Genomic DNA, 25,188 nt, shown 5'->3' with positions numbered 1-25,188 from the left:
GAAATACTCCTCCACAGGCTTTGAGTAGTAAAAACCTGGTCTTTGTCGAAGTCGTAAATCTCGATGTATTTCCTCATCTGAAGCCCATATCTTCGCTAGGGTGATCCCCCATCCGTGTCTGCTCCGCTCACATACTTCTGTTGTTACCTCGTCAAGTGCCCTCAAAGCCACTAGGTGGCATCCAACGTCGCAGTGGGCAGTGGTCATAATTTATTGCCTTATCAGTGTATGTGCAGCGATAGTCGAATACAGCAAAGCAGAGAAACAATGAATACGTCTAAATTACCATCTGTGTCCTCTGCTACATGTAAACGGCACATAACCAATTTACGTGTACTGAAACCAAAAGATTGCGGAAGATACACCCACATTTCACTACTTACAACTATGAATTAAACTAACTAGTTTACTCGAGTCTTAAATAACAACTAAGCCCTAAATGGTTAAATATTTCCGTTGCTATTTTTTGTGATATTTACAAGGCCTTTGCTTCCATAGATAATGTTACTCTCTCAGAAAAACGTAAGTTTAATTGATTTTATAGTTTTATCAGAACTGGTTTGAATCAAACATAATAAAAATAATTGAAATAAGTGGTGTTGAATAATTACAAAATGTTGGAAGGAAAAAAATTTCAGCAACTCGGAGGGAAATAACGGAGGGAGTCGCATAAGATTCAATTTTGGGTCTGCTTCTATATCTTGTTCATGCGAGTTGACTTCCACTTAACATTTATCAAGCAGAATTGACACTTTTTGTATACGATATTATTGTAATAAATTCCATTAGAGAGAAAGAAGTAGAAGAAAGTGTCACTGCTGTTTTAAAAAATCAGTTCAGTGTTTCTCTGAAAATAAATTCTCCCTTGATTTTTTTAGTAAACACACTATATTTAGTTCTGTACAGCAAGTACAGATACGCAAACAGTTTATGCAGCATAGATTGCCCCAAATTTTTAGGTGTACATATTGATGAAAATTGAAATGAAAGATGCATATTAGTGAGTTCCTGCATTAAATTCAGTTAGTTTTGCTCTTCGTATAATTTCTAGTCTTAAAAACAAAGGAATTGTGCACGTAACATGTTTTGCATCTACATCTACATCGATACTCTGCAAATCACATTTAAGTGCCTGGCAGAAGGTTCAGCGAACCACCTTCACAATTCTCTTTTATTCCAATCTCGTATAGCACGCGGAAAGAATGAACCCCTTTATCTTTCCGTACGAGCTCTTATTTCCCTTAATTTATCGTGGTGATCGTTCCTCCCTATGTAGGTCGGTGTCAAAAAAATATTTTAGCATTCGGAGGAGAAAGTTGGTGATTGGAATTTAGTGAGAAGATTCCGTCGCAACGAAAAACGCATTTCTTTTAACGATTTCCAGCCCAAACCCTGTATCATTTCTGTGACACTCTCACCCATACTTCGCGATAATATAAAACGTGCTGCCCTTCTTTGATCTGTTTCGATATACTCCGTCAGTCCTATCTGGTAAGGATCACACACCGCGCAGCAGTATTCTAAAAGAGGACGGACAAGCGAAGTGTAGTCAGTCTCCTTAGTAGGTCTGTTACATTTTCTGAGTGTCCTGCCAATAAAACGCAGTCTTTCCCCACAACAATTTCTATGTGTTCCTTCCAATTTAAGTTGTTTGTAATTGTAATACCTAGATATTTAGTTGCATTTATGGCTTTTAGATTAGACTGATTTATCAAATGGTTCAAATGGCTCTCAGCACTATGGGACTTAACGTCTGAGGTCATCAGTCCCCTAGAACTTAGAACTACTAAAACCTAACTGACCTAAGGACCTCACACACATCCATTCCCGAGGCAGGATTCGAACCAGCGACCGTAGCGGTCGTGCGGTTCCAGACTGTAGCGCCTAGAACCGCTCGGCCACTCCGGCCGGCACTGATTTATCGTGTAAGCGAAGTTTGAGTTCCTTTTAGCACTCATGTGGATGACCTCACACCTTTCGTTATTTAGGGTCAACTGCCACTTTTCCCACCATTTAGATATTTTTTCTAAATATTTACACTCAGAAACGTTTTGGAGAACAATATTCAGGGTAACCTATCACTTACAGGGAAAGTATTGATTGCATAAAAGCAAGAAGTATGTGTGGTGTTCACGGCCAGTCTTCTTCAGTGGGAGCTTTTCTGCATCTTCACAGTACATTTATTCGCTCATGGAATTCCTCAAAAAATTGGAAATTTGTGGTGTGGGCTTATGGGACCCAACTGCTGAGGTCATCGGTCCCTAAGCTTACACACTACTTAACCTAATTTAAACTAATTTACGCCAAGGATGACACACACACACTCATTCCCGAGGGAGGACTCGAACCTGCGACGGGGGGAGCCGCGCGGACCGTGACTAGACACCCTTGACCGCGGAGTCCGATTGATATGGGTAGCGGAACTCACCGTCCTCTTGCATTCTTTCGTCATTGACACCCTTCACATAACAGCACTTGCCATTGAACTCAATGATATTGTAGGTACTCATACCGGATTTACGAGCAAATCGTACTGGAATGCCTGTAGAACAATTTACTTTTTGCGGTCAGAAGCAAATGTCTTCGAACATAACGCCATTTTATGCAATTATCTTTGAACATGGCGGCGTTTGTACTCAGTTCAAATGAAACGTACGGATCTTCAAACCTACATTCTGATTGGGTGCTTCATTTTACTACTCACTAAAACAATACGCTATGTTTGACCATCTCATTTTAATAGTACACCGAGATTGACCCAAGAGGAGGAAGGAGAGGGGAAAGGGATGGATGGGGGGGGGGGGGGAAGGTGTGACTTGACACGTGATGTGATGATGATGATGATGATGTAAATGTTCGAATAATAACTAGTAATGTATGTATTGTCTGTAAAGTGATGCGATGCACATCATTTTCTGTTAAAAATCGTCCGAACTATCTGTGGAACAAGAAATTATGAAAATGAGGCAGCAAACTCACTCTCAGGAAAGGAAAAGTTTAGGAAAAGGAAGAGTTCATAGATTTCATAGTTCAGGCTGCAAAACGTCTAAAGACTTCGCAGCTAATAATGTCATATGGCAATTACATTTGAGTTTTAAATAAAAAGTAAACTCATTTAGTGTGGTAAGGGGCGCTCTATAATAATTACTTGAGCCACAAAGAAATTAGATACATTCGCTGCGAGTGGGCATTGATTTAAATCAATGGGGAAAGTTGAAAAATTGTGCCAGATCGACATTCTTATCTGTATCTCCCGCTTACTGGGAAGACGCTGTGACCACTAAACCATCCAGACACAGCGATCATTACAGCTGCACGGACTATCTTAGCACGCCTCCCGTCAGACCGAAATTCCCCCTTGCCCAGTATCCTCATTACTCGCGGCACCTCCCCGACTCCCGTAAGAGTTTGAGCCGAGTGGGGGATCCGAACCAAAGAGATCTCATTTATATACTTGACAGAAGTTGAACTTATTAGCCAAGATCGCTTGTAAACAATCTTTATTGTCGATTATCGGTTTCAGCAAGCATGGTTACCATCTCCAGATCTCGATAATAGAAGCTTATTATGGGAGACATATTACAACCTTCGATCGAGGTACAAAGATGGCGCTGACTGTTGTGACCGAGCTGTTCTAGGCGCTTCAGTCTGAAACCGCACGACCGCTACGGTCGCAGGTTCGAATCCTGCCTCGAGCAGAGGTGTGCGTGATGTCCTTAGGTTCGTTAGATTTACGTAGTTCTAAGTTCTAGGGGAGTGATGACCTCAGATATTAAGTCCCATAGTGCTCAGAGCAATTTATAAAGATGGCAACCACGCTTTTCAAAACTGGTAATCTTGCACAAAAAGGTCATTTTCTCTCAATTAAAAAATAAACTAACAACTCTAGGAGAGAATACCGCTTCAATGACTACTGTGCTCTTAGTTATGTTGCTCACTGGGACAAGTTAAAATTGTTTCGAATTTCACGAAGACGGCGAGATGCGCCTTCGTGTGTTTCGTATATTCTCATCTGCTCTCATCGCAAATGTGTAGCCTTCAGAGAACGGGCAAATACAGCGGGACGCCTTAGGGCGTAAATAGCAGCGCGGAGAGCGGCCAGCGCGCACGTTTTAATAAAAGCTAGAGTCCCGCCGCCCCTGGCGCCGGCCACTTATTGCGTTGCGGATTTAAGGGGCGGCACCCAGAAAGGCAAAAAAATGAAGACAAATAAGTTGGCCGCCAAGGAGGAGTAATAAAAAAGAAGGATCGCTGCAGGATAAACCGCGGCGCAGAGACACGATGGCCTTGTATAGCACTGCAAACCGCGGTAGCAGCATGGCGATTGCCTGAAACGGCATGTTGTCTAGTCTAGGGGCTGGCTCCATCGCTAACGCTCTTACTGCAGTGCTATAGCTAACAGTACGTTCCCGCAGACCACTGAAATGGCATATTGGCCACAATACAGCTTGCAGTATTGTCTTGCGACATTGCTGTCCGCACGAACTGCAGTCACATTTTAAAAATCGTCCCAGCCCCTGTAGTCTCGAAGTATTTGCGGCAACAGTTTCCCAAACGAAATAAAATTAGCATGAAAAACGTAAATTGAGGTTTTAGTCATAAGCAAGCGAACTGATTCCGATGTTTTAACTCGTGAACACGATAAATACCTGTTCTAGAATTCGGTCTCATCTTTCACTGCAAGTATATAAATATTCGTTTTTTAACCTGAAAGCGATTTCTCCTTTCTACAGTGTAATACCAATCTGTCTTACAGAGGCATTTGCCTGTTACATTAAAGATACCTTCAGTTACCTTTTTGTGGAAAACATAAGGGGCAGTCAAATAAAATCGACGCAGATAGAGTAAAAGTAAATCAACTGTTTGTTTCAGAAGGAATCGTATTGACTGATAATCCGTTCACCCACTTTGAGACAAGACGGTCAATACGTTCATGGAAAAAATATACAGGATGTTACAAAAAGGTACGGTCAAACTTTCAGGAAACATTCCTCATACACAAATAAAGAAAATATGTCATGTGGACATGTGTCCGGAAACGCTTACTTTCCATGTTAGAGCTCATTTTATTACTTCTCTTCAAATCACATTAATCATGGAATGGAAACACACAGCAACAGGACGTAAAAGCGTGACTTCAAACACTTTGTTACAGGAAATGTTCAAAATGTCCTCCGTTAGCGAGGATACATGCATCCACCCTCCGTCGCATGGAATCCCTGATGCGCTGATGCAGCCCTGGAGAATGCCGTATTGTATCACAGCCGTCTACAATACGTGCACGAAGAGTCTCTATATTTGGTACCGGGGTTGCGTAGACAAGAGCTTTCAAATGCCCCCATAAATGAAAGTCAAGAGGGTTGAGGTCAGGAGAGCGTGGAGGCCATGGAATTCGTCCGCCTCTACCAATTCATCGGTCACTGCAGCTGTTGTTGAGAAGCGTACGAACACTTCGACTGAAATGTGCAGGAGCTCCATCGTGCATGAACCACATGTTGTGTCGTACTTGTAGAGGCACATGTTCTAGCAGCACGTGTAGAGTATCCCGCATCAAATCATGATAACGTGCTCCATTGAGCGTAGGTGGAAGAACATGGGGCCCAATCAAGACATTACCAACAATGCCTGCCCAAACGTTCACAGAAAATCTGTGTTGATGTCGTGATTGCTCAATTGCGTGCGGATTGTCGTCAGCCCACACATGTTGATTGTGAAAATTTACAATACCATACAATGAAGCCTCATCCGTAAAGAGAACATTTGCACTGAAATGAGGATTGACACATCGTTGGATGAACCATTCGCAGAAGTGTATCCGTGGAGGCCAATCAGCTGCTGATAGTGCCTGCACACGCTGTACATGGTACGAAACAACTGGTTCTCCCGTAGCACTCTCCATACAGTGACGTGGTCATCGTTACCTTGTACAGCAGCAACTTCTCTGACGCTGACATTAGGGTTATTGTCAACTGCACGAAGAATTGCCTCGTCCATTGCAGGTATCCTCGTCGTTCTAGGTCTTCCCCAGTTGCGAGTCATAAGCTGGAATGTTCCGTGCTCCCTAAGACGGCGATCAATTGCTTCGAACGTCTTCCTGTCGGGACACCTTCGTTCTGGAAACCTGTCTCGATACAAACGTACCGCGCCACGGCTATTGCCCCGTGCTAATCCATACATCAAATGGGTATCTGCCAACTCCGCATTTGTAAACATTTCACTGACTGCAAAACCACGTTCGTGATGAACACTAACCTGTTGATGCTACGTACTGATGTGCTTGATGCTGGTACTGTAGAGCACCGAAGTCAATATTGCCTTCCTTCAATTGGGCCAACTGACGGTGAATCGAGGAAGTACAGTACATACTGACGAAACTAAAATGAGCTCTAACATGGAAATTAAGCGATTCCGGACACACGTCCACATAACATCTTTTCTTTATTTGTGTGTGAGGAATGTTTCTTGAAAGTTTGGCCGTACTTTTTTGTAACACCCTGTATACGGTTGCCAAGGCAACTATGTTCGTACCCAGACGCACTTTGACGGCAGTGAATTTCTTCATGGATTCTAGGCGCTTCAGTCTGGAACCGTGCGACCGCTACGGTCGCAGGTTCGAATCCTGCCTCGGACATGGGTGTGTGTGATATCCTTAAGTTAGTTAGGTTTTAGTAGTTCTAATTTCTTGGGGACTGATGACCTCAGATGTTAAATCCCATAGTGCTCAGAGCCATTTGAACCAGAAATATGGAAATTGAATGCAGAGAGAACGAGACTGTATGAAGGATGTATAAGGGCTTCCGTGCGAAACGTCTGCAGCTTTGTCGAAACTATTTTGGCAAAGTGAGGACGGGAATTATCCTGCAGCAGAATCATTACATCCGTCAAAATTCCTGACCATTTGGACACGGTGGCACGCTTCAGTTTTTGCAAACTGTCAATGTTGCGCGATGAGTTAACTTTGGCGTCGTGTGCTAGAATGTCGATGAGCAGCGGGCCATTTCAGTCAAAGAAATAGGTCATTATGACTTTCCCGGAGCTGGCGTTCACGGATTTGAATTTCTTCTGTGAGGGTGAATCCATGTGGTTATATTGTTAGCTTTGACTCTTGCTCTCCATCTCAAAATGATGACACCACATTACATCTTCCGCAACATTACGGTACGGGAAAAGATATTCCTCATCGCGACTCTGTTCCTGGTACCGCAGACATGTAGATGTTCTGTTCAAAGTCTGCTCCTCCGTCAAGTTGCTCGCAGATTTATCCGGAACTTCAGATGCTCTGTCATGACGATGTGAGTGCTTTCGTGACTGATGCCCAACATGAGCTGAATGTCTTCTGTGTGTCATTTGTGCCGACAGCATCTACCACAGCAATGGCAGTAGGGTTAATATCACAATGAATTTGTTCTGGCCGACTGATGTCTTTTTGTGACACCCGACGTTGTATAAATTGTCTATTACAAGCAAAGTCGCACGCACACACGACTCGCTGACCTCACGTGAAGAACGTCTAACAGACTATGGCGCAAGCCGTGAACGTCCGCTTTGTTCCTTCCTCATTCCCAATAGAGGACACTTCTGTACCCATATCCACGAGCATCACCAATGTTCGCGCGATGCTCAAAATATAGTCTGTCTCGTTTCATCTGACTGCTCCTTATACGGTTTTGATTTAGTTATAGGTTCTCGTCAGAGCTGAGCGCTAGTCTGGTTGCAATGGCAGCCGAGCACTTTGCTCAAATGTGGTCAAAACCATGGCAAGCCACAAGGGTACGGGGCTGACCGTTGCAACAATTTAAGAGCAAGTATTGGGCTCATCAGATATTCAATGGATTGGGTATAACAGCCAGTCACTTGCAAAATGCAGATTTATTATACCTCGACCATGGTTTTGACAACTTTAAAATTGTCTTTATCACAAGGTACTGTACGTAGAATTTCATATTATCTACACTGAAGGGCCAAAGTAACTGGTATAGGAATACGTACTCAAATATATATATATATATATATATATAGGTAGAACGTGGCGCTGCGATCGACAACGCCTATATAAGACAACAAGTGTCTGCTACAATGGCAGAATATCAAGACTTTAGTGAGTTGGAACGTGGTGTTATAGTGGACACAGGAGCGATGGGGTACGGTGCTAGCGATGTGGGGTTTTTCCCGTACGACAATTTCACGAGTGTGCCGTGAATATCAGGAATGGTTGGTTGGTTTGGGGGGAGTAAAGGGACCCCATAAAACATCAGATCTCCGACGTCGCTGCGGCCTTAAACAGATCCTGCAAGAACGAGACCAACCACGAGTTACGGTAACCGTTCAAGGCGACAGAAGGGCAACCCTTCCGCAAATTGCTGCAGATTTCAATGTTCGGACATCAACAAAAATCAGTGTACGAACCCTTCAGCGAAACATCATCGAATGGGCTTTCGGTTCCGAAAGCCCACTCGTGTACACTTGATGACTGCACGACACAAAGTTTCATGCCTCGTCTGGGCTCGTCAACACCGACATTGGACTGTTGATGATTGGAAATATGCTGCCTGATCGGACACGTTAGGTTTCAAATTGTATCGAGCGGATGGACGTGTACGTCGTGAATCCATGGACGCGGCTTGTCGGCAGGGGACTGTTCAAGTTGGTAGAGGCTCTGTAATGGTGTGGGCCGTGTGCAGTTGGAGTGATATGGTCCCCAGACAAGTCTAGATACGACTGTGCCAGTTGACTCTTACGTAAGTATACTGTCTGATCAGTTGCATCTATTCATGTCCATTGTTTAATCCGACGGACGTCGGCAATTCCAGCAGGACAATGCTACACCCCATACTTCCAGAATTTCTACAGAGAGACTGCAGGGGCGCACTTCTCAGTTTAACCACTTCGGCTTGCTACCAGACTCCCCGGACATGAACTTAATTGAGCATATCTGGGATGGCTTGCAACTTGGTATTCAGAAGGGACCGCCACCCTCTCGTACTCTTACGGATTTATGGACAGCCCTGCAGGTTTCAAGGTGTCATTTCTCTCCAGCACTACTTGAGATATTAGTGGACTACATGCCACGTCGCGTTGCCATACTTCTGCGTGCTCGCCAGGGCTCTACACGATATTAGGCAGGTGTTTGAGTTTCTTTGGCTTTTCAGTTTATAACCAACGCGGGAGTCATTGACTCTGTCTAGTACACGTGCGGGCCATCCATTTAACCATCATTTTAACTATATTATTTAAGAGCAGTAGCTCTTTGTTGTACAGGTCTGTCTTAGATCATTTTAAAATACCACACATTCGAAATGGATCCAATATTGTGTTGTGTTCCACTTGAAACTGCACGTTGTTGCATCCATTGTCAAAGGTATTAGGCGGTGTCAACGACACTCATATTTCATACAGCGAATATGTGAGTCTACGTATTATACCTTCTGATTAAAACAGTTCTAAAACTGTCGAAGCTATGGTCAAGGTTTAATATAACTGTATTTTGCGACTGGTTGGCTATTACATCCATTCGATTGAAGCTCTTGCATGCGCAGTTGCTGAATCATAGTCATACTCAAAATCTTTCTCGACATATATGCTCACAGCTTCCTCGAGATACATTCTCACAGTTAGCTTACTACTATATACATTACAATGTTTGCAGAACAGTCCGGAAAGGTAATACAGCCTGTCTTGTTGCGTCATGTGCAAGATGTACACCTTCTTTATGCACAGCCCTTTGACAGCTAATGACACAGTTACAATGTAGCTCTCTTTCTAGGAAGTAGAAGGAAGGAAGGAAGATTTGGTTTAACGTCGACATCAAGGTCATTACAGACGTCGCACAAGCTCTGGTTATGTCAAGAATGGAGAATGAAATCGGGCGTGTCCTTTCAAAGAGATCATCCCGGCATTTGCCTGGAGCGATACAGTGATATCACGAAAATCCTAAATCAGGTTGGCCGGATGCGGGTTTGAACCGTCTTCCTCCCGACTACGAGTCCAGTGTGTTAACCACTGCTCCACCTCGCTCGGTCCTTGGAAGTAGAAAAAACAACGGTACCATCAAAGCTGCCGGCAACTTGTGCACCCACGTCATCTTTAATTACTTTATCGTACATATCTTTAGCAAGGTGGTCGTACTGAAGACCACACGCTTCAGAATTGTAGATAGTTTCGACTACCCAGGTCTCAGTACCATCGATACGGGGACACTCTACCCCTCAAGGGAAACCGAATCTAACGGTTAATCTCCTGGCGTCCGTTTCTAATATTGTCACTGGGAGACGTCCAGCAGCGAGCAGCAGTGAACTCAGATTGAGAATTGTTTACGCCAGAACGGCCCAAGGGCTTCACGCGTAATACTCCGTTGATTGGCGGTAGTGTGCTGTACTGTTAGGATGCTGTACTGTTAGGACGTACTGAATAGATTTGCAGAGTAAACTTGATCGGTTGATAGGACACAACCTGAGTCAGCAAAGAATGGTTATTTTCGCCCCGCAAAGAAAAGTGGAGAAGGAAAACTGTAAATGGAGAATTGGTTCCAAGTTCAGAAGAATTTAGGTTACATCAGTGAAACAGGGATATAGAGGGTTGGACAGGTTAGAGCAGCGGGAATTGCTGTACCAAACCAGTTTTCGGATTAAAGACTATAACGTAGCTCTCTCTTATTATTTGGAGTTACGATTACTATATAATGTTTTTATAATTGTTTATTATTTCCATGTATAATCGTTTTCTGAGATTTTTGTTATTATGGGTGGCCCCTAGAGCCGTTTTCTCCTTACTGCGATAATTTCACACTATGGGCAGAACATACAAAATATAGCACTCAACACACAGTGTTTGAGACATCAGGAGGTAGAACATTACGGAAGGATCATTTTCGGCAAGTATGGTTTCCAACATCATTAAACAGGACACTCGCCAGACCAAGGAATGCTGCTAACCAAAAATTCGATTTCCGAGATGAAAAAACGTGAAGGCCATGTTCAGGACGAATTTTGAAGAACTTCGTGGTAGAGATGTAAGAGCAAGAGAGATACAGTGCGTCTGTGGGTCACTTTGCTACTATATCTAATGTGAGACGCTTCAGAATTTTGTGCAAGTTTCCAATTTGCTCTGGAGCGCAGGTGATGGGCATCAGCTGGTAACTGATGCATAACATCAGGGAGAAATGGAACCTCTGCTTCACACAAGCTGTAACCGCCTACCCGAAAAGCTGCTATCTCACGTGTGTAACAGTCTCTCGAGGCCAACGTATCAGGGGTACATTGCATCGAAGTCTGTCAGCAAAAGTTAGTAATCGACTTTGTAAAGGGCAACCGCAATTGGTTTAACTGTGGTTTATACTCAGGTATATTTCGTAGAAGTGAAAATAATTATTATCTATTTTACAATGCTTCTACAGATGGTGTACCTAAATCGTTTATTTTTATCTGCTGAAAAATCTTAACTCAAGCAGTGAATTGTATATGACTAATAAATGTAATTAATGTAAATGAGTTTTTCATCCTGGAGAGTATGAAGAGTATAGAGCCATATAATCAGCATCCAATGTGGGGCAAATAGATTCCTTAAGCAAAATTTCTTCCCTATGCAAGGATGACCAATTACCCACTACAGTTCTTGTGGAACTCGGTGTGACATGCAGTTGCAGACTGCCGGTAATTAGTAAAAGACAACATACACTTTATAGAACGTTCATCCTCTAAACAAGCGGCTCGGACTTTCATTATAGCTAGAAAACTTCCACCAGGTATATGAACTAGGAAGCTGCTTTCAGAGTACTTGGCTTCCATTTGATATCACAAAGAAATTTACTCGGGCCTTTTGTATCCCTCCTGGAAGGCAGCGCTTGGGTCTGCTCCTGAAAACTGAAGGGTAGGCTGAATGTAGGAAGCTAGGAGGAACAGGTGAGGTAGAACAGTCGGTACTGCAATTAAAAGTGGTATTACTATGTACTTAACTTTTGCTGAGACGAGCACGTATGTGCAAGTTGAACTTCAAGTTACAATGGCAAATTCTGTAGTGGCTCGCCCACTATGAAATAGAAACAATCTTGCTTGGTCGTCTACTCGGAATCAAATGGGCTGAATCCGGAGCGGCGCTCGTAGAGCTGCACAGCACCGGCTAGAGGGCGCTGTCGTCCGTGTCGATCTCTTAGTACCAACCTAAGAACTTGCACCTAGCCGTGCCATCGTAGCTATCGATACCACAGGGTCGTTTCTGATTAAACTACATTTTACATAGGAATCGCCTTTCTACCATGTACAACTATTTGCATTTGCAGGTATCATTTCCTCCTAAATTTACTATAAAGTAATACCTTTAAATGTATTTAAGAAGATAACCCTATTTCTCTTGTGATCTCATGTAACTGAAGGATATACAGTAGATGACGACAAGTGCAGCCTTTCAATAAATAGTTCTGAACGATTATTGCAGCGATGAACAACAGGTCTAGTGTAGTGGCATGATAAACCATATCACGCAGTTTGTTTTATGTCTAACGCGAATAACAGCAGTACATTACTATTTTCTTCGACACAATTTTCTCGTGGCAATACTTCATAATGCATATACTGATCAAACAATCAGCATCCTAAACGCAGGAAGATTTAAGTGCCTAATTCAGGACTTTGACGACAGTATCATAAAATCAAAACGCAGTAAAAGGCTGTCATAGATGCAGAACGGACCGACAAAGGCTGACAGATTTGAGAGTATGATAGCATCAGTTTATCATTACCTTAAATACAAACATCAGGGTAAATACGTCAGAGAGAGAAGATAACCAACGCAACAATTAAAAAATATTGGAATATGCTTAGACACATCTGAGGGAAATGACCCAAAACCACGTAACATTGTTTTCAGTAATCACCTGTGGACTAACTGACTGCAACTGCTCCAGCCCTCACTAGTGTTTCTACTCACAATAGGAGGCACTTCCCCTACGGCTGTCAAAGAGTACCGTTTGCTAAAGAAAAACTTGTGTGATGGCCATGATTAGCGATAGGTAACACACTTCAGACGACGTCAGCTTGTGGAGCTTTATAGCCCTGTGATCTCCACGCAGAAACCTGTTGGAGAACTACATTCAGTCGTATTTTCAGACGCGCTACCCGTAAAAAAGATTCATGGTAGTGGAATGTCAAAGGCACACCAGTCCGAGAAACATTTGCTGTTTAGTTTAGGGGAAATAAGCTGTAAAATTATGCGCACATCACCAGCTTTTATGCGAGCCATAAAGAGAACGTTGATCTCCCCGCTGCTTCACATTGTTATGCGAGAAAATTTCAGCCTATCTATTTTCCATATGTATGAAACGTTTTTAGTGGCTTTGTTTGAAGTCCTGATCTCATGAATTAATGCTTATTCAAATGAGAAACTGCTGCTACACTGGCGGCTCATCGATTTGGTTTGCATTATTTATGGAAAATAAAACCACTGTTCACTATCATATAATTATGCTAGACTTCCTTCTGCAAGCAGTGACTCCAATAGTCAGTTACATTAGTTCATGGTGCTGAATACCGTCGAACAGTTACATATATCTGCAAAACATGAAAGTGGGTAAAAGCTGTAAAATTTTGAAGGGGATTCGTCAAATGGAGAAGTGAGATTTTTGAACCGTCATTAGAGTCAGCAACGAAGCACAGGTGGTCGTCGTATATTATCTCCGTGATGAATATGAGATACTTTCATTCAGCTTACCCATAATGGATAGTCTAAAACACATGGCTGTGTATAGAAACACAAATACAGAAAACTGTGACAATTCATTTTTAAAGTATTGATTAATTCCCAGAAACCAGTTTTTGAGCTTTTTCAGGCTTATCTTCTAACAGCAATTCCATATTTATTTTCCTTATGTGATCTAGGGTACTGACTTAAGCAATATGGACGCCACAGTATTTCGTATCCACCCGGAAGCCTCGATTTTAATTGTCTGTTTTCGTTATAAATATAAATACTGACGTCACCATAAACCCGTTAGCTTACATTAACCCGTTAACTTACAGCATATGCTATAAAACTGATATCCTTCTGTATACGCTTTGTTAATCATGCTGCATGTGTTCGTTCAACCACAAATCGCTCCGGACAGACACGCTTGGATATAAGAATGTTGAAACTAGTAACTGCTCGCCGGTCGCGAAATCAAATGACATCAGACCTTTTCGTATATTTACGCGCATTACATGTATTTATTTAACCTCAGAGTCAGCTGCTAACCTTTTCTCAAGGCGCGTGTCACCTGCAAGTCTCTCGGCATTTGTAAAACCCCAGCAATACCACACCTGAGGATAACAGTGTCGTCTTCCAACAGCCTCATGCTACAGATGTCCACTAGGTCATCGATATGCCTCGTACATAGCAGTGGCTCTATTAAACTGTTTGTAAGTCGGAAGCATAGTCTGTTTGTTTGCATCACCAGTAGGAATGTATTGGGTAAGATGTTTGTTTGCGTTCTTCAGTGCTAGTGTCAGCTGTGGAGATTAAAATGTACAAGATTATTCCACACGGATTTGTCACCTGAGTGTCCTTGAGACACTTGCTCATAAGGAACACTCAATTTACCATTATGAGATGTTGCCTAAGGGGCTCACCTATCTGCGAGCAGTTTTCATGGGAAATCGAAACCTCGCCCGGCAGATCAATGGGGCACAACCACTTAGGAAACAAAAAACAGCAGCATGTCCACGAGAATGGTAGTATGCCAGCAAAATCCACACTTTCCCTCCGTTAGTAATGGCTCATTAAAGATAGGCAGAATCCTCCAGGAAATGGTTTGCCATCCACTATCTATGAAGACATTCCTGGAGTGGTGAATGCTGGTGTATTATTGGTACTGTTAGGAAAAATGTTGCAGAAGGATGTATTATAGGAAATATTTCATGAATGTGGTGTGACTCATATATATTAGAGCACACGAACCGTTGAAATGGGTTACAAAAATTCTCTACTCACTCTTCAGGACCAACTAAGCCTGACTTTCCCTATCGACCGCGCGTGCAGTGGGACGGAACAATAATTTTGACTACTGATAATCAATTCTGGTATTCCATTGTTCAGGACTAGTCGGAGAACGGATGGCACAAAGCAGGATAAACAGGAACAATGACTGCCGGTTGTGTAACGCATATACTTCCATTATTTCCACATTGCCATCGAGCAACGCGCCAATATACGCCTGCGGTCACAGCGACCGGCAGGACACTTTAGTTTCGCGTTCCCACCACTTATGATGCTGCCGCTTGCTATGTAGATTGCCTAGCAGTTACTGTCACAATGCATGACAGGGACTATTCCTTCAAGACACCATAGTGAAATATGTGCTGGAAAAGAAATAATTCTGAATTAATTAGCAGCAAAAGTTGAAATGGTAGCATAAAATTTATAGGTCCGACACCACTAAGAATGAACTAGAGAACACTGTGTGCTTTGAGTCTGAGTGTCGTAAATGACCACAAAAAGTACAAGCATCTCATTCTCGACCAAACAGGTAACTGATTTGGGTGGTTGTAAAATGACGTAATTATTCACATCTGATTGGAGGGTTGCTAATCACTACAATTTTTTTTTTCAGTCCATATGTTCTTTCGGCGCACGGACAAAAACAGCTTTCATGTCTTAGCAAGAACGGCGGGGAACTGGAGCTGTGGTCGACTTACTGTTTGGTGCACCACCAAAAATTCACTTTTGTTGTCCCTTTAACAAAATTCTCGATGTGCGATGCGATAAGAGAATATCAGGCGCGAGTGATGTTGCTGGGAAATACATCCTTCATAGATATTTGTAAGGTACAACTGACGACTTGTGAGATACATTTCTCAGTGACTGAGTGGCACAGAAGTTTAAACGGGGATAGTTAGCTCTTTGATGTGTAGTAGTCTGATATTATGAGAACACTAGATAACGTGGATTTTACAGATGGAATGATAGAAGGAACTCGACAGATAAATCATCATCAAATTTTGCTGTCGTAGCTCTCCGTAGTATATCTTTCAAGCTGTGCAGAAATATTTCTTGTCGGTGGGCACACAAAACACTTACACAAAATGAAACTAAGACGTGTAGGTGTTTGTGAATGTGTCTCAAACTACTGGGCTGAGAGAAATTATTTACTAATTACGCTTTCCACTACTGAATATTTATGCTACTTCCATCTGGAAATGAAACGTAATTCATTATGTCAAGAGCATATAATATACTGACGAGCCAAAATATTACATCCACGAACTTAATAGCGTGCTGCTATGTTATTTGTTTAGAAATATGAGTTGTGAGGGCGAAAAAGTAGCAGGCACTCTTAGAACTTCACTCATTAAGCACTATTTCTTTTCTTCGATCTACATTTATTTCTGTGTTTCGTGATTGACAGAGAGACTGGGAAAAGGCATATAAAATGAAAATATGCAGTAACCTTGAAATAAATGATTTATTTTAATCGATCCCCAAATGGAGTCATGGCACATGTCACTTTCTTTTTATATTTAAGTTTTTGTGCCCGGCAACAAAACAATCAATATTGGGTCCCACATTGCACACAGAACACTGTTTGCTCACATTTTTCTTGCAAATTGCACATTTTCTTTGTTTCGATTGTCTTCTGCGTTCAATCATATGTCCGTTTCCGAAGTCCTGAGTTCAACATGAATACGTGAAAGGGATGATTTTTGGTATGATGGCCGTCCTGCCCTTTTCGAATCAGTAGCAGCAGATGACTGAACACGATATGCCCTTGCCACCATCCTCCGCAATTGAAGCAGTGGAATGTTTTCATTCGAGAGGCAGTAGATGCTCTTTGACCAACGCTACATCTAACACATTGGCGATAAATGGGAAGTACCATTTCCTACCTCGAACTCTCACACGATACTGCTACACATTCCAGCCCAGTTTTTCCGCACCTCCCATATGATTGTTATATTCTGAAATAATTCTTGAGCCGGCCAGGGTGGCCGAGCGGTACTACGCGCTACTATCTGGAACCGCGCGACTGCTGCGGTCGCAGGTTCGAATCCTGCCTCGGGCATGGATGTGTGTGAAGTCCTTAGGTTAGTTAGGTTTAAGTAGTTCTAAGTTCTAGGGGAATGATGACCTTAGAAGTTAAGTCCCATAGTGCTCAGAGCCATTTCAACCATTTTGAACCAATAATTCTTGGCAGTGGAACTTGCACTTCTTTGTTCTCAGCTTTGCTTCATCTCTTTAGTTGACTTACTGGATGCACTGTCTCATGGTTTGACAAGAGATTTACACAATTGTTACCCTTCCACGTTCCTGCCGTTATCTCCATACTTTTGTTAAATCAATAGTCATATGTTCCTCGTCGTTTATTTTTCATGCTGTTCTCAGATTCAGTTGGACAGTTGTTCATTCGGTTCATACGGACAGCTCCAGTTGCCCTTACTCTCATTTCTGAGAGCTCTTTCATCTAACAGAAGCTCGTGAAAAGGTTATCAAAAATATTTTGTGAAGTTCAGGAGTCTGTAGAAAATAAATCATATTCAACACACCTGATCCGCCAAGTCCCAGAACTGATAAAACACTTATATCCTTCAATTGTCCTACATAGACTGACATATGGGAACAGAAACAGCTTTGAGAATAGCATATGGCCCACTGTTTGAATCCAAATCTCACTGGTTTCCCACGAATGAAATATTTTAGGTAATGGTGTCCATGATATCGTACTATTTACTCATCACTGCTCTGGCTGTCGGAAACACTAGAAATTTTACGAAATTGTTATTCAGTAAATTCAGCAACGCACGAATTTTGAAAAGTTTATCGCTTTCGTAAGGTGGGATTCTGTTCAGATTTGTGTCATCATTGAAATGAAGGTGGCACTTTATTTCCAGATATCTGTTGCGACTGATACACTGTGTACACATTTTATATCAAAGTTAATGTCTTCATTGCAGCACCGGTACAGCTTTTCCTGTGGAAGAGCATGGTATCCAGTGAAGAGCTGTATACCTGTGAAGTTTTTTATGCATTCATTGGATAACTCATAGCTGTAATTATTGTTCTGTGCAGCATATCGGACACTTTCACTCACAATCTAGTTTAATACCTGTTCATCAACAAATTCTTCAAAGCACTCAACAACAGATTTTCCTTTTACTACTGCTACCAAATTGGATTTTCGCTGTTCAATTACTATGGTTTTAGTGTAAGTCGCATCTTCTGTTGTTCAATTAGAAGTGATAATAACTTTCACTTTTTTCTTTCTTTGGCCTGCATGCTCCTCATTTTCCTTTTCTCCATTGGCATGAATTTCCAAGCACATCATATAGAACTGTATTTTCAAATATATTTTCATCGATATCTTCGCACTCAGACATCTGATCTACACGATCTGGAGAGAGCTCGACCATGTCAGTGCTCTCATTCACATCATCACCAAAAGAAGCCATGAGGTTCGGGTCATTTACAATTTGTCCCATTTTCCTCATAGAAAGTGCTTCATAGCAACTCATCGTCTAAGGAGCAAATAAAAGCCAAATAAAGTTTTACATGAAAACTGCCATGAGCTCCAAACGGGGATCAAAGGTCAGACAGGTGTCATACAGAAATGGAATAGATCTTTGAAATAAATGATCAGTAAACATCTTCTGAAACCATTACAGACACACCTATTCACACTTACTGGAAGTTATATACACAATAATGTAACTTACGCTGCCGGCCGTGGTGGCCGAGCGGTTCAAGGCGCTACAGTCTGGAACCGCACGACCGCTACGGTCGCAGGTTCGAATCCTGCCTTGGGCATGGATGTGTGTGATGTCCTTAGGTTCGTTAGGTGTAAGTAGTTCAAGTTCTAGGGGACCGATGACCTCAGAAGTTAAGTCCCATACTGCTCAGAGCCAATTTGAACCATTTTTTAACTTACGGTGTTTTGAAAATGTGGTACTCTTGTAACTTCACAGAAATAAGAGTGTATAACTCACTCGTTTAACAACTGACGAAACTTCAGTGCAAGCGCTCGGCAAAGATCTGGACAACAATGGGAAATGGTAGCACTCGATGTCAGCATTATTAGAAGACGAATTACGCGGATTCCTGCGGATGACTTCAAGAGGAATATGAGAGACGCACTTCTTAACGTGAAGAGTCACCATTACAGTAACGGTTTTTGGAGGTATCTGATATCAGGTGTCCGCACATAAGTCACGGAATTCCGACAAATAAATGTTTCATGTAACACAAAATTGACCCCTCAGCCCGTTGTCTGTGGCGTAGTGGATATTTTGAGCATCCATTCGCTCCACCACGACGTTGCCTATGAACATCTAGTTTATTTTTTACACAATCACGTTTAATGATTCAGTCACAACCGGTTTCCGCTCAAAACGGCCATCGTTAGTAGCTGTGGGTCATGGGCATGTTCACAAAATGCCGCCCTCACCCACAACATCTGAAGACGGCCATTGTGGTCCGAAACAGGTAATGATTGCACTATGGAAAGTGTGTGAGAAATGATATGCAATACTGATAAGTCAGTCACTAATCTCCTTAAACGTAATGGCACGTTCTGCAGAAAAAGACGGCCATTGTGGCCCGAAGCAGGTTATGATTGCACTATGCGAAGTGTGTGACAAGCAATAGTGATAAGTCAGTCACTGATCTCTTTAAACGGAATGGCATGTTCTGCAAAAACTTTTCCGCCCTTTGAGGTTTACAGCTATTCAAGCAGTTTTCATGTAAGCGCATGACAACAGCACGCAGGAATCCGACCAGCTTCGTCGCAACCGAGATACTCGTTCACAGGCGCCAGGACTTTGTCGCAGTACGTTATGTCAGTGGATTTCACTATTTGTCGCCTGTACTATCGCTAGAACGATTCCCCATCCTTGAAGCTGGTGTTTCCAATGTTTCGGCCCGTTAGTGTATGTTACTTACTAAGTAAACAGTTGAGAGTACAACAGCTATTTTTGGTTCTTTGTGACCAACAGTAAAAGGAAATTTTGGTACCATTGTCGATCTGTGGCTTGGTTCCAGCTTGAGAGCTTGGGTGGTTATAAGAAAACGCTCGTGAGAGATGGGTTGCAGTCCCGAAAATAGTCGCAGTGAGTGATGATGTAAATAAAATAAAAGCAATAAGTTTAGCAACAAAACTACTATTTCCAAAATACAAATCTAGCTTTGGTCAGCACTATCTAGTATTGGAATATGAGATACTTTTTTTAATACCATATACCTCAAAACGCAGTAATATATTTTGCAGAAGAGATGACAGTGTAACACTGTATTGCCTGTGTTATCGACGCTCGCCTTGAAGACACTCGGCACGGTGGCTGATGACCGGCTAGCTATGCCGATAAAAATTGAAGGTCCTCGACCAGATTTCCGTTGCTGCCGAGATGGCCCAGCTTTTTTAACAGGCAACACTCAATATGGCGATTGGTCTGGATTTCAGGGTTTCGTACATCACTCGGCAAAAACGGAACCGTTATAGGATCGCTTTGTTTACCGTTTGTTTGTCCTTCAGTTAAGACTCATTCAGGAACTCGTAGTGGTATAAGTTGACATTTATGTGAAATACTTCGTTTACGGTCCCTTGGTGGTGTATGAAATTTAAGCGTCTAAGGAAGTGAAATCAAAAGCTATCGCCATTTATACCACATGTTTCGACACCCGCAAACTTTGTCATCAGAACCTACAGATGAACTGCGTGTGCAGAATGTTCGGAAGTTCTCGATACAAAACTCTAGGACTTGTAAAGTGGAGTGATACATAATACCTTGAAAAGGAACCCATGTCCGGAAACGTACTGTTTCAGTGCTGGAGCCGTTTGAAAACATTTTTGCTAAGTAGGTATGCAACACGGTGGTCATGGCGAGAGTTGCTTACGTCGAATAGACTCATGTCCTTTGATGTGTATCCTACCTCTGTGACATGGTCCGAGCCTCATTCACGAGTCTGTGCGTGTTAGAGTATCATGGCTGAGTGCCCATTTCCAGAATGCACCGACGTGATCCTTCTGAATGACGAAGCTGATGGTAACGGAAAAGCTGCTCGTAGCCTTTAAGATCTTTCTCCACAGCGGCCGACCCTAAGGCATATCCTTGCCTCCATAATTACTCAAGGGCCTTTAGAAGGAGTACCTCCATAGCTGCAGGCGTAAGTGTGGTGCTCCAAGGACACGCCGCAGACCCGTGTAGGAAGAGACCGTACTGCATCAGTTTGAAGAGAACCTGTCGACGAATACACGTGCAGTTACTTTGGCTATTAAGGAATCGAACTGCGAAACCAGTGAAGCACTAGGCGAACCCTCAGAAATTACTTTTAAACCAACGTGATTTCAAATGTTTGTACCATGAAAACGGTACGTTTCCGGACACAGGATCTAATTCAAAGTATCATCAACTCATTCCCCTCTATAATTGCTACGAGGTTGTAACGGGAATCTCCGAACACACTGTATACATACACTACTGGTCATTAAAATTGCTACAGCACGAAGATGACGTGCTACAGACGCGAAATTTAACCGACCGGAAGAAGATTCTGTGATATGCAAATGATTAGCTTTTCAGAGCATTCACACAAGTTTGGCCCCGGTGGCGACACCTACGACGTGCTGACATGAGGAAAGTTTCCAACCGATTTCTCATACACAAACAGCAGCTGATCGGCGTTGCCTGGTGAACGTTGTTGTGATGCCTCGTGTAAGGAGGAGAAATGCGTACCATCACGTTTCCGACTTTGATATAGGTCGGACTGTAGCCTATCGCGATTTCGGTTTATCATATCGCAACATTGCTGCTCGCGTTGGTCAAGATCCAATGACTGTTAGCAGAATATGGAATCGGTGGGTTCAGGAGGGTAAAACGGAACGCCGTGCTGGATCCCACGGCCTCGTATCACTAACTGTCGAGATGACAGGCATCTTATCCGCATGGCTATAACGGATCGTGCTGACACGTCTCAATCCCTGAGTCAACGGATGGGGACGTTTGCAAGACAACAACGATCTACTCAAACAGTTCGACGACGTTTGCAGCAGCATGGACTATCACCCCGGAGACCATGGCTGCGGTTACCCTTGACGCTCTACCACAGACAGGAGCGCCTACGATGGTGTACTCAACGACGAACCTGGGTGCACGAATGGCAAAACGTCATTTATTCGGATGAATCCAGGTTCTGTTTACAGCATCATGATGGTCGCATTCGTGTTTGGCGACATCGCGGTGAACGCACTTTGGAAGCGTGTATCCGTCATAGCCATACTGGCATATCACTCGGCGTGATGGTATGGGGGGCAAATGGTTACACGTCTCTGTCACCTCTTGTTCGCATTGACGGCACTTTGAACAGTGGACGTTACATTTCAGATGTGTTACGACCCGTGGCTCTACCCTTCATTCTATCCCTGTGAAACCCTAATTTCAGCAGGATAATGCACGACCGAATGTTGTAGGTGCTGTACGGGCCTTTCTAAATACAGAAAATTTTCGATTGCTGCCCTGACCAGCACATTCTCCAGATCTCTCACCAATTGAAAACGTCTGGTCAATGGTGGCCGAGCTACTGGTTCGTCACAATACGCCTGTCACTAGTCTTGATGGACTGTGGTATCATGTTGAAGCTGCATGGGCAGCTGAGCCTGTACACGCCATGCAAGCTCTGTGTGACTCAATGCCCAGGCGCATCAAGGCCGTTATTATGGCCAGAGGTTGGTGTTCTGGGTACTGATTTCGCAGGATCTATGCACCCAAATTGCGTGAAAATGTAATCACATGTCAGTTCTAGTATAATATATTTGTCCAATGAATACCCGTTTATCATCTGCATTTCTTCTTGGTGTAGCAATTTTAATGGCCAGTAGTGTAATTAAGCTTGTGCGGATCCCTCAGAGTGCGAATAATACTTGCGCTGTTTCGGATTTTAGAATATTGAAGCAGAAGCAATTCGTTGTGTTAGCTACACACGAAACAAAGCCCAACATAGGGACGAGAACAGAGAATGTCGACAACAGTGCCAGTACTCACTGTCTGCGCATACATGGCTAGGATTTATAACGACCCGCATGACACGAATATCGATAGAAACTGTCTTGCGATTTTTGTTAATTCTGATGCTCCATCCAGCCACCGAGCAGCCTAGTGCCTGTAATTATTAGTACGCACACTGAAATCCGCCGTGGATTGTGACGCTACATACATTTTCCGCCTTGTTGCAGATCGGGCAGTCGAACGCCCACCAGGTGGTGCTGCGGGACGTGCAGTTGGAGCTGGCGGGCAAGTACCGCTGCGAAGTGTCGGCCGACGCGCCCTCCTTCCACACGCAGGTCGTCGCTAGCCACATGCACGTCGTCTGTAAGTACCGCTGCTCTGACTGCCTGCCTCTATCCATGTTAACTCTAACGCACGGCTTTGCGGGCGGGAAGAAGTGCCTGGTCCCCGAGACGAATCCGCCCCGCGGATCTGTGTCAAGGTCCGGTGAACCGGCCAGTCTGTGGATGGTTTTTAGGCAGTTTTCCATCTGCCTCGGCGAATGCGGGCTGGTTCCCCTTATTCCGCCTCAGTTACACTATGTCGACGATTGCTGCGCAAACAAGTTCTCCACGTACGTGTACACCGCCATTACTCTACCACGCAAACATAGGGGTTACACTCGTCCGGTGTGAGACGTTCCCGGTGGGTCCACCGGGGAGCGAACAGCACGATAACCCTGGGTCCGGTTTGTGGCGGCGGAGGGGTGAAGTGGACTGCGGTAGTCGTCGTGGGGTTGTGGACCACAGCGACTGCGGCGGGGACGGAGCCTCTCCGTCGTTTCTAGGCCCCGGTTAACATACAATACAATCTATGTTAACACTATGCCGTCCGGCGACACCATAGTGGTGTCATGCGCGAAATAGCGGTCAACGGCCGGCGACAACACAGTGGTGTCGTGTGCATAGTATCGCTCAGTGGCCGGCGACAACACAGTGGTGTCGTGTGCGTAGTATCGCTCAGTGGCCGGCGACAACACAGTGGTGTCGTGAGCATAGTAGCACGCAGTGGCCGGCGACTGCACTTCAGTACCTTTTGCATTCTGTTTGTGTTTTGTTTAGGTAACAATAAGTTACACGCCTCACCAAGTATTTTGTTTTTAAAAGTACTTGAGCCCTTTCATGATGGCAGACGAAAGAGACTACACAATTATTTACGATGAATGCGCGTACGTCTAGTCTGACGATTGGGAAGAAGACGTTGAATATATATATATATATATATATATATATATATATATATATATAAAATGAAAGTGAAGCAGAATCGCGGGAAGAAAGTGAAATACGTCCAAGAAGCATTCGGCAAACGCTACGGTTGCCAACTGATTCCGATGAATCAGAAGAACAAGACAGTGCACAGTGGTCAGACTTTGATTTACCGAGGACCAAGAATAAATCAGAAGGATCTCCGGGTCCAAACATATTTCCCAGAGATGCTCGGAGATTCGAGGATATCGTTCAATTATATATTGAGAACAATCTATTCGAATATATTAGCAACGAAACCAGTAAGTACTACAGTCAAAATTACAACAGGAGAAAACTGGTTAAAAAAATGCCAAATTTGTCGATGTTACGGGGCCGGAACTTAGAAAATGGTTTGGGCTTGCTATCCTTACGGGAATTGTAAAAAAAACACGGGTCTATGATTATTGGTCAACGATTCCGTTGATGGGCACACCGATATTTCGCAAAACGATGTCCCGCAACCCATTCAGACAAATATTATCATTTTTCCATTTTTTCGACAACAACAACAATCTGGATAATGTCGACCGGCTTTTTCAAGCGCAATTCGTAAATGATTATTTTTCTCAGAAGTTTGAAGGAACCTTTAATTCAAGTCAAAACGTCTCTATTGATGACCGTGTGCCCGCATCTCGTGGTCGTGCGGTAGCGTTCTCGCTTCCCACGCCCGGGTTCCCGGGTTCGATTCCCGGCGGGGTCAGGGATTTTCTCTGCCTCGTGATGGCTGGGTGTTGTGTGCTGTCCTTAGGTTAGTTAGGTTTAAGTAGTTCTAAGTTCTAGGGGACTTATGACCACAGCAGTTGAGTCCCATAGTGCTCAGAGCCATTTGAACCATTTTGATGACCGTGGCGTGGAATGTTAAATTTTAAAGTTTACAATCCGTCGAAAATTACGAAATATGGCATACTCATTCGGATGCTGTGTGATTCGAGTACGGGATATTC

The 25,188-nt window shown here is 43.3% G+C and overlaps 1 protein-coding gene across 1 annotated transcript in view; it reads left to right on the top strand.

The window, feature by feature from the left end:
- LOC124620005 overlaps positions 1–25,188 on the top strand; it is a gene marked incomplete at its 3' end in the record, with an annotated part of 693,373 nt that overhangs the window by 203,818 nt on the left and 464,367 nt on the right. Inside the window, exon 4 of the mRNA XM_047146669.1 lies at positions 23,183–23,318. Coding sequence (XP_047002625.1) covers positions 23,183–23,318 — 136 coding nt within the window. The remainder of the gene's footprint in view (positions 1–23,182; positions 23,319–25,188) is intronic.

The sequence above is a fragment of the Schistocerca americana genome, chromosome 6, assembly GCF_021461395.2.
Source record: "Schistocerca americana isolate TAMUIC-IGC-003095 chromosome 6, iqSchAmer2.1, whole genome shotgun sequence".
Lineage (NCBI taxonomy): Eukaryota > Metazoa > Arthropoda > Insecta > Orthoptera > Acrididae > Schistocerca > Schistocerca americana.
This window is presented reverse-complemented; position numbering and strand designations above follow the sequence as displayed.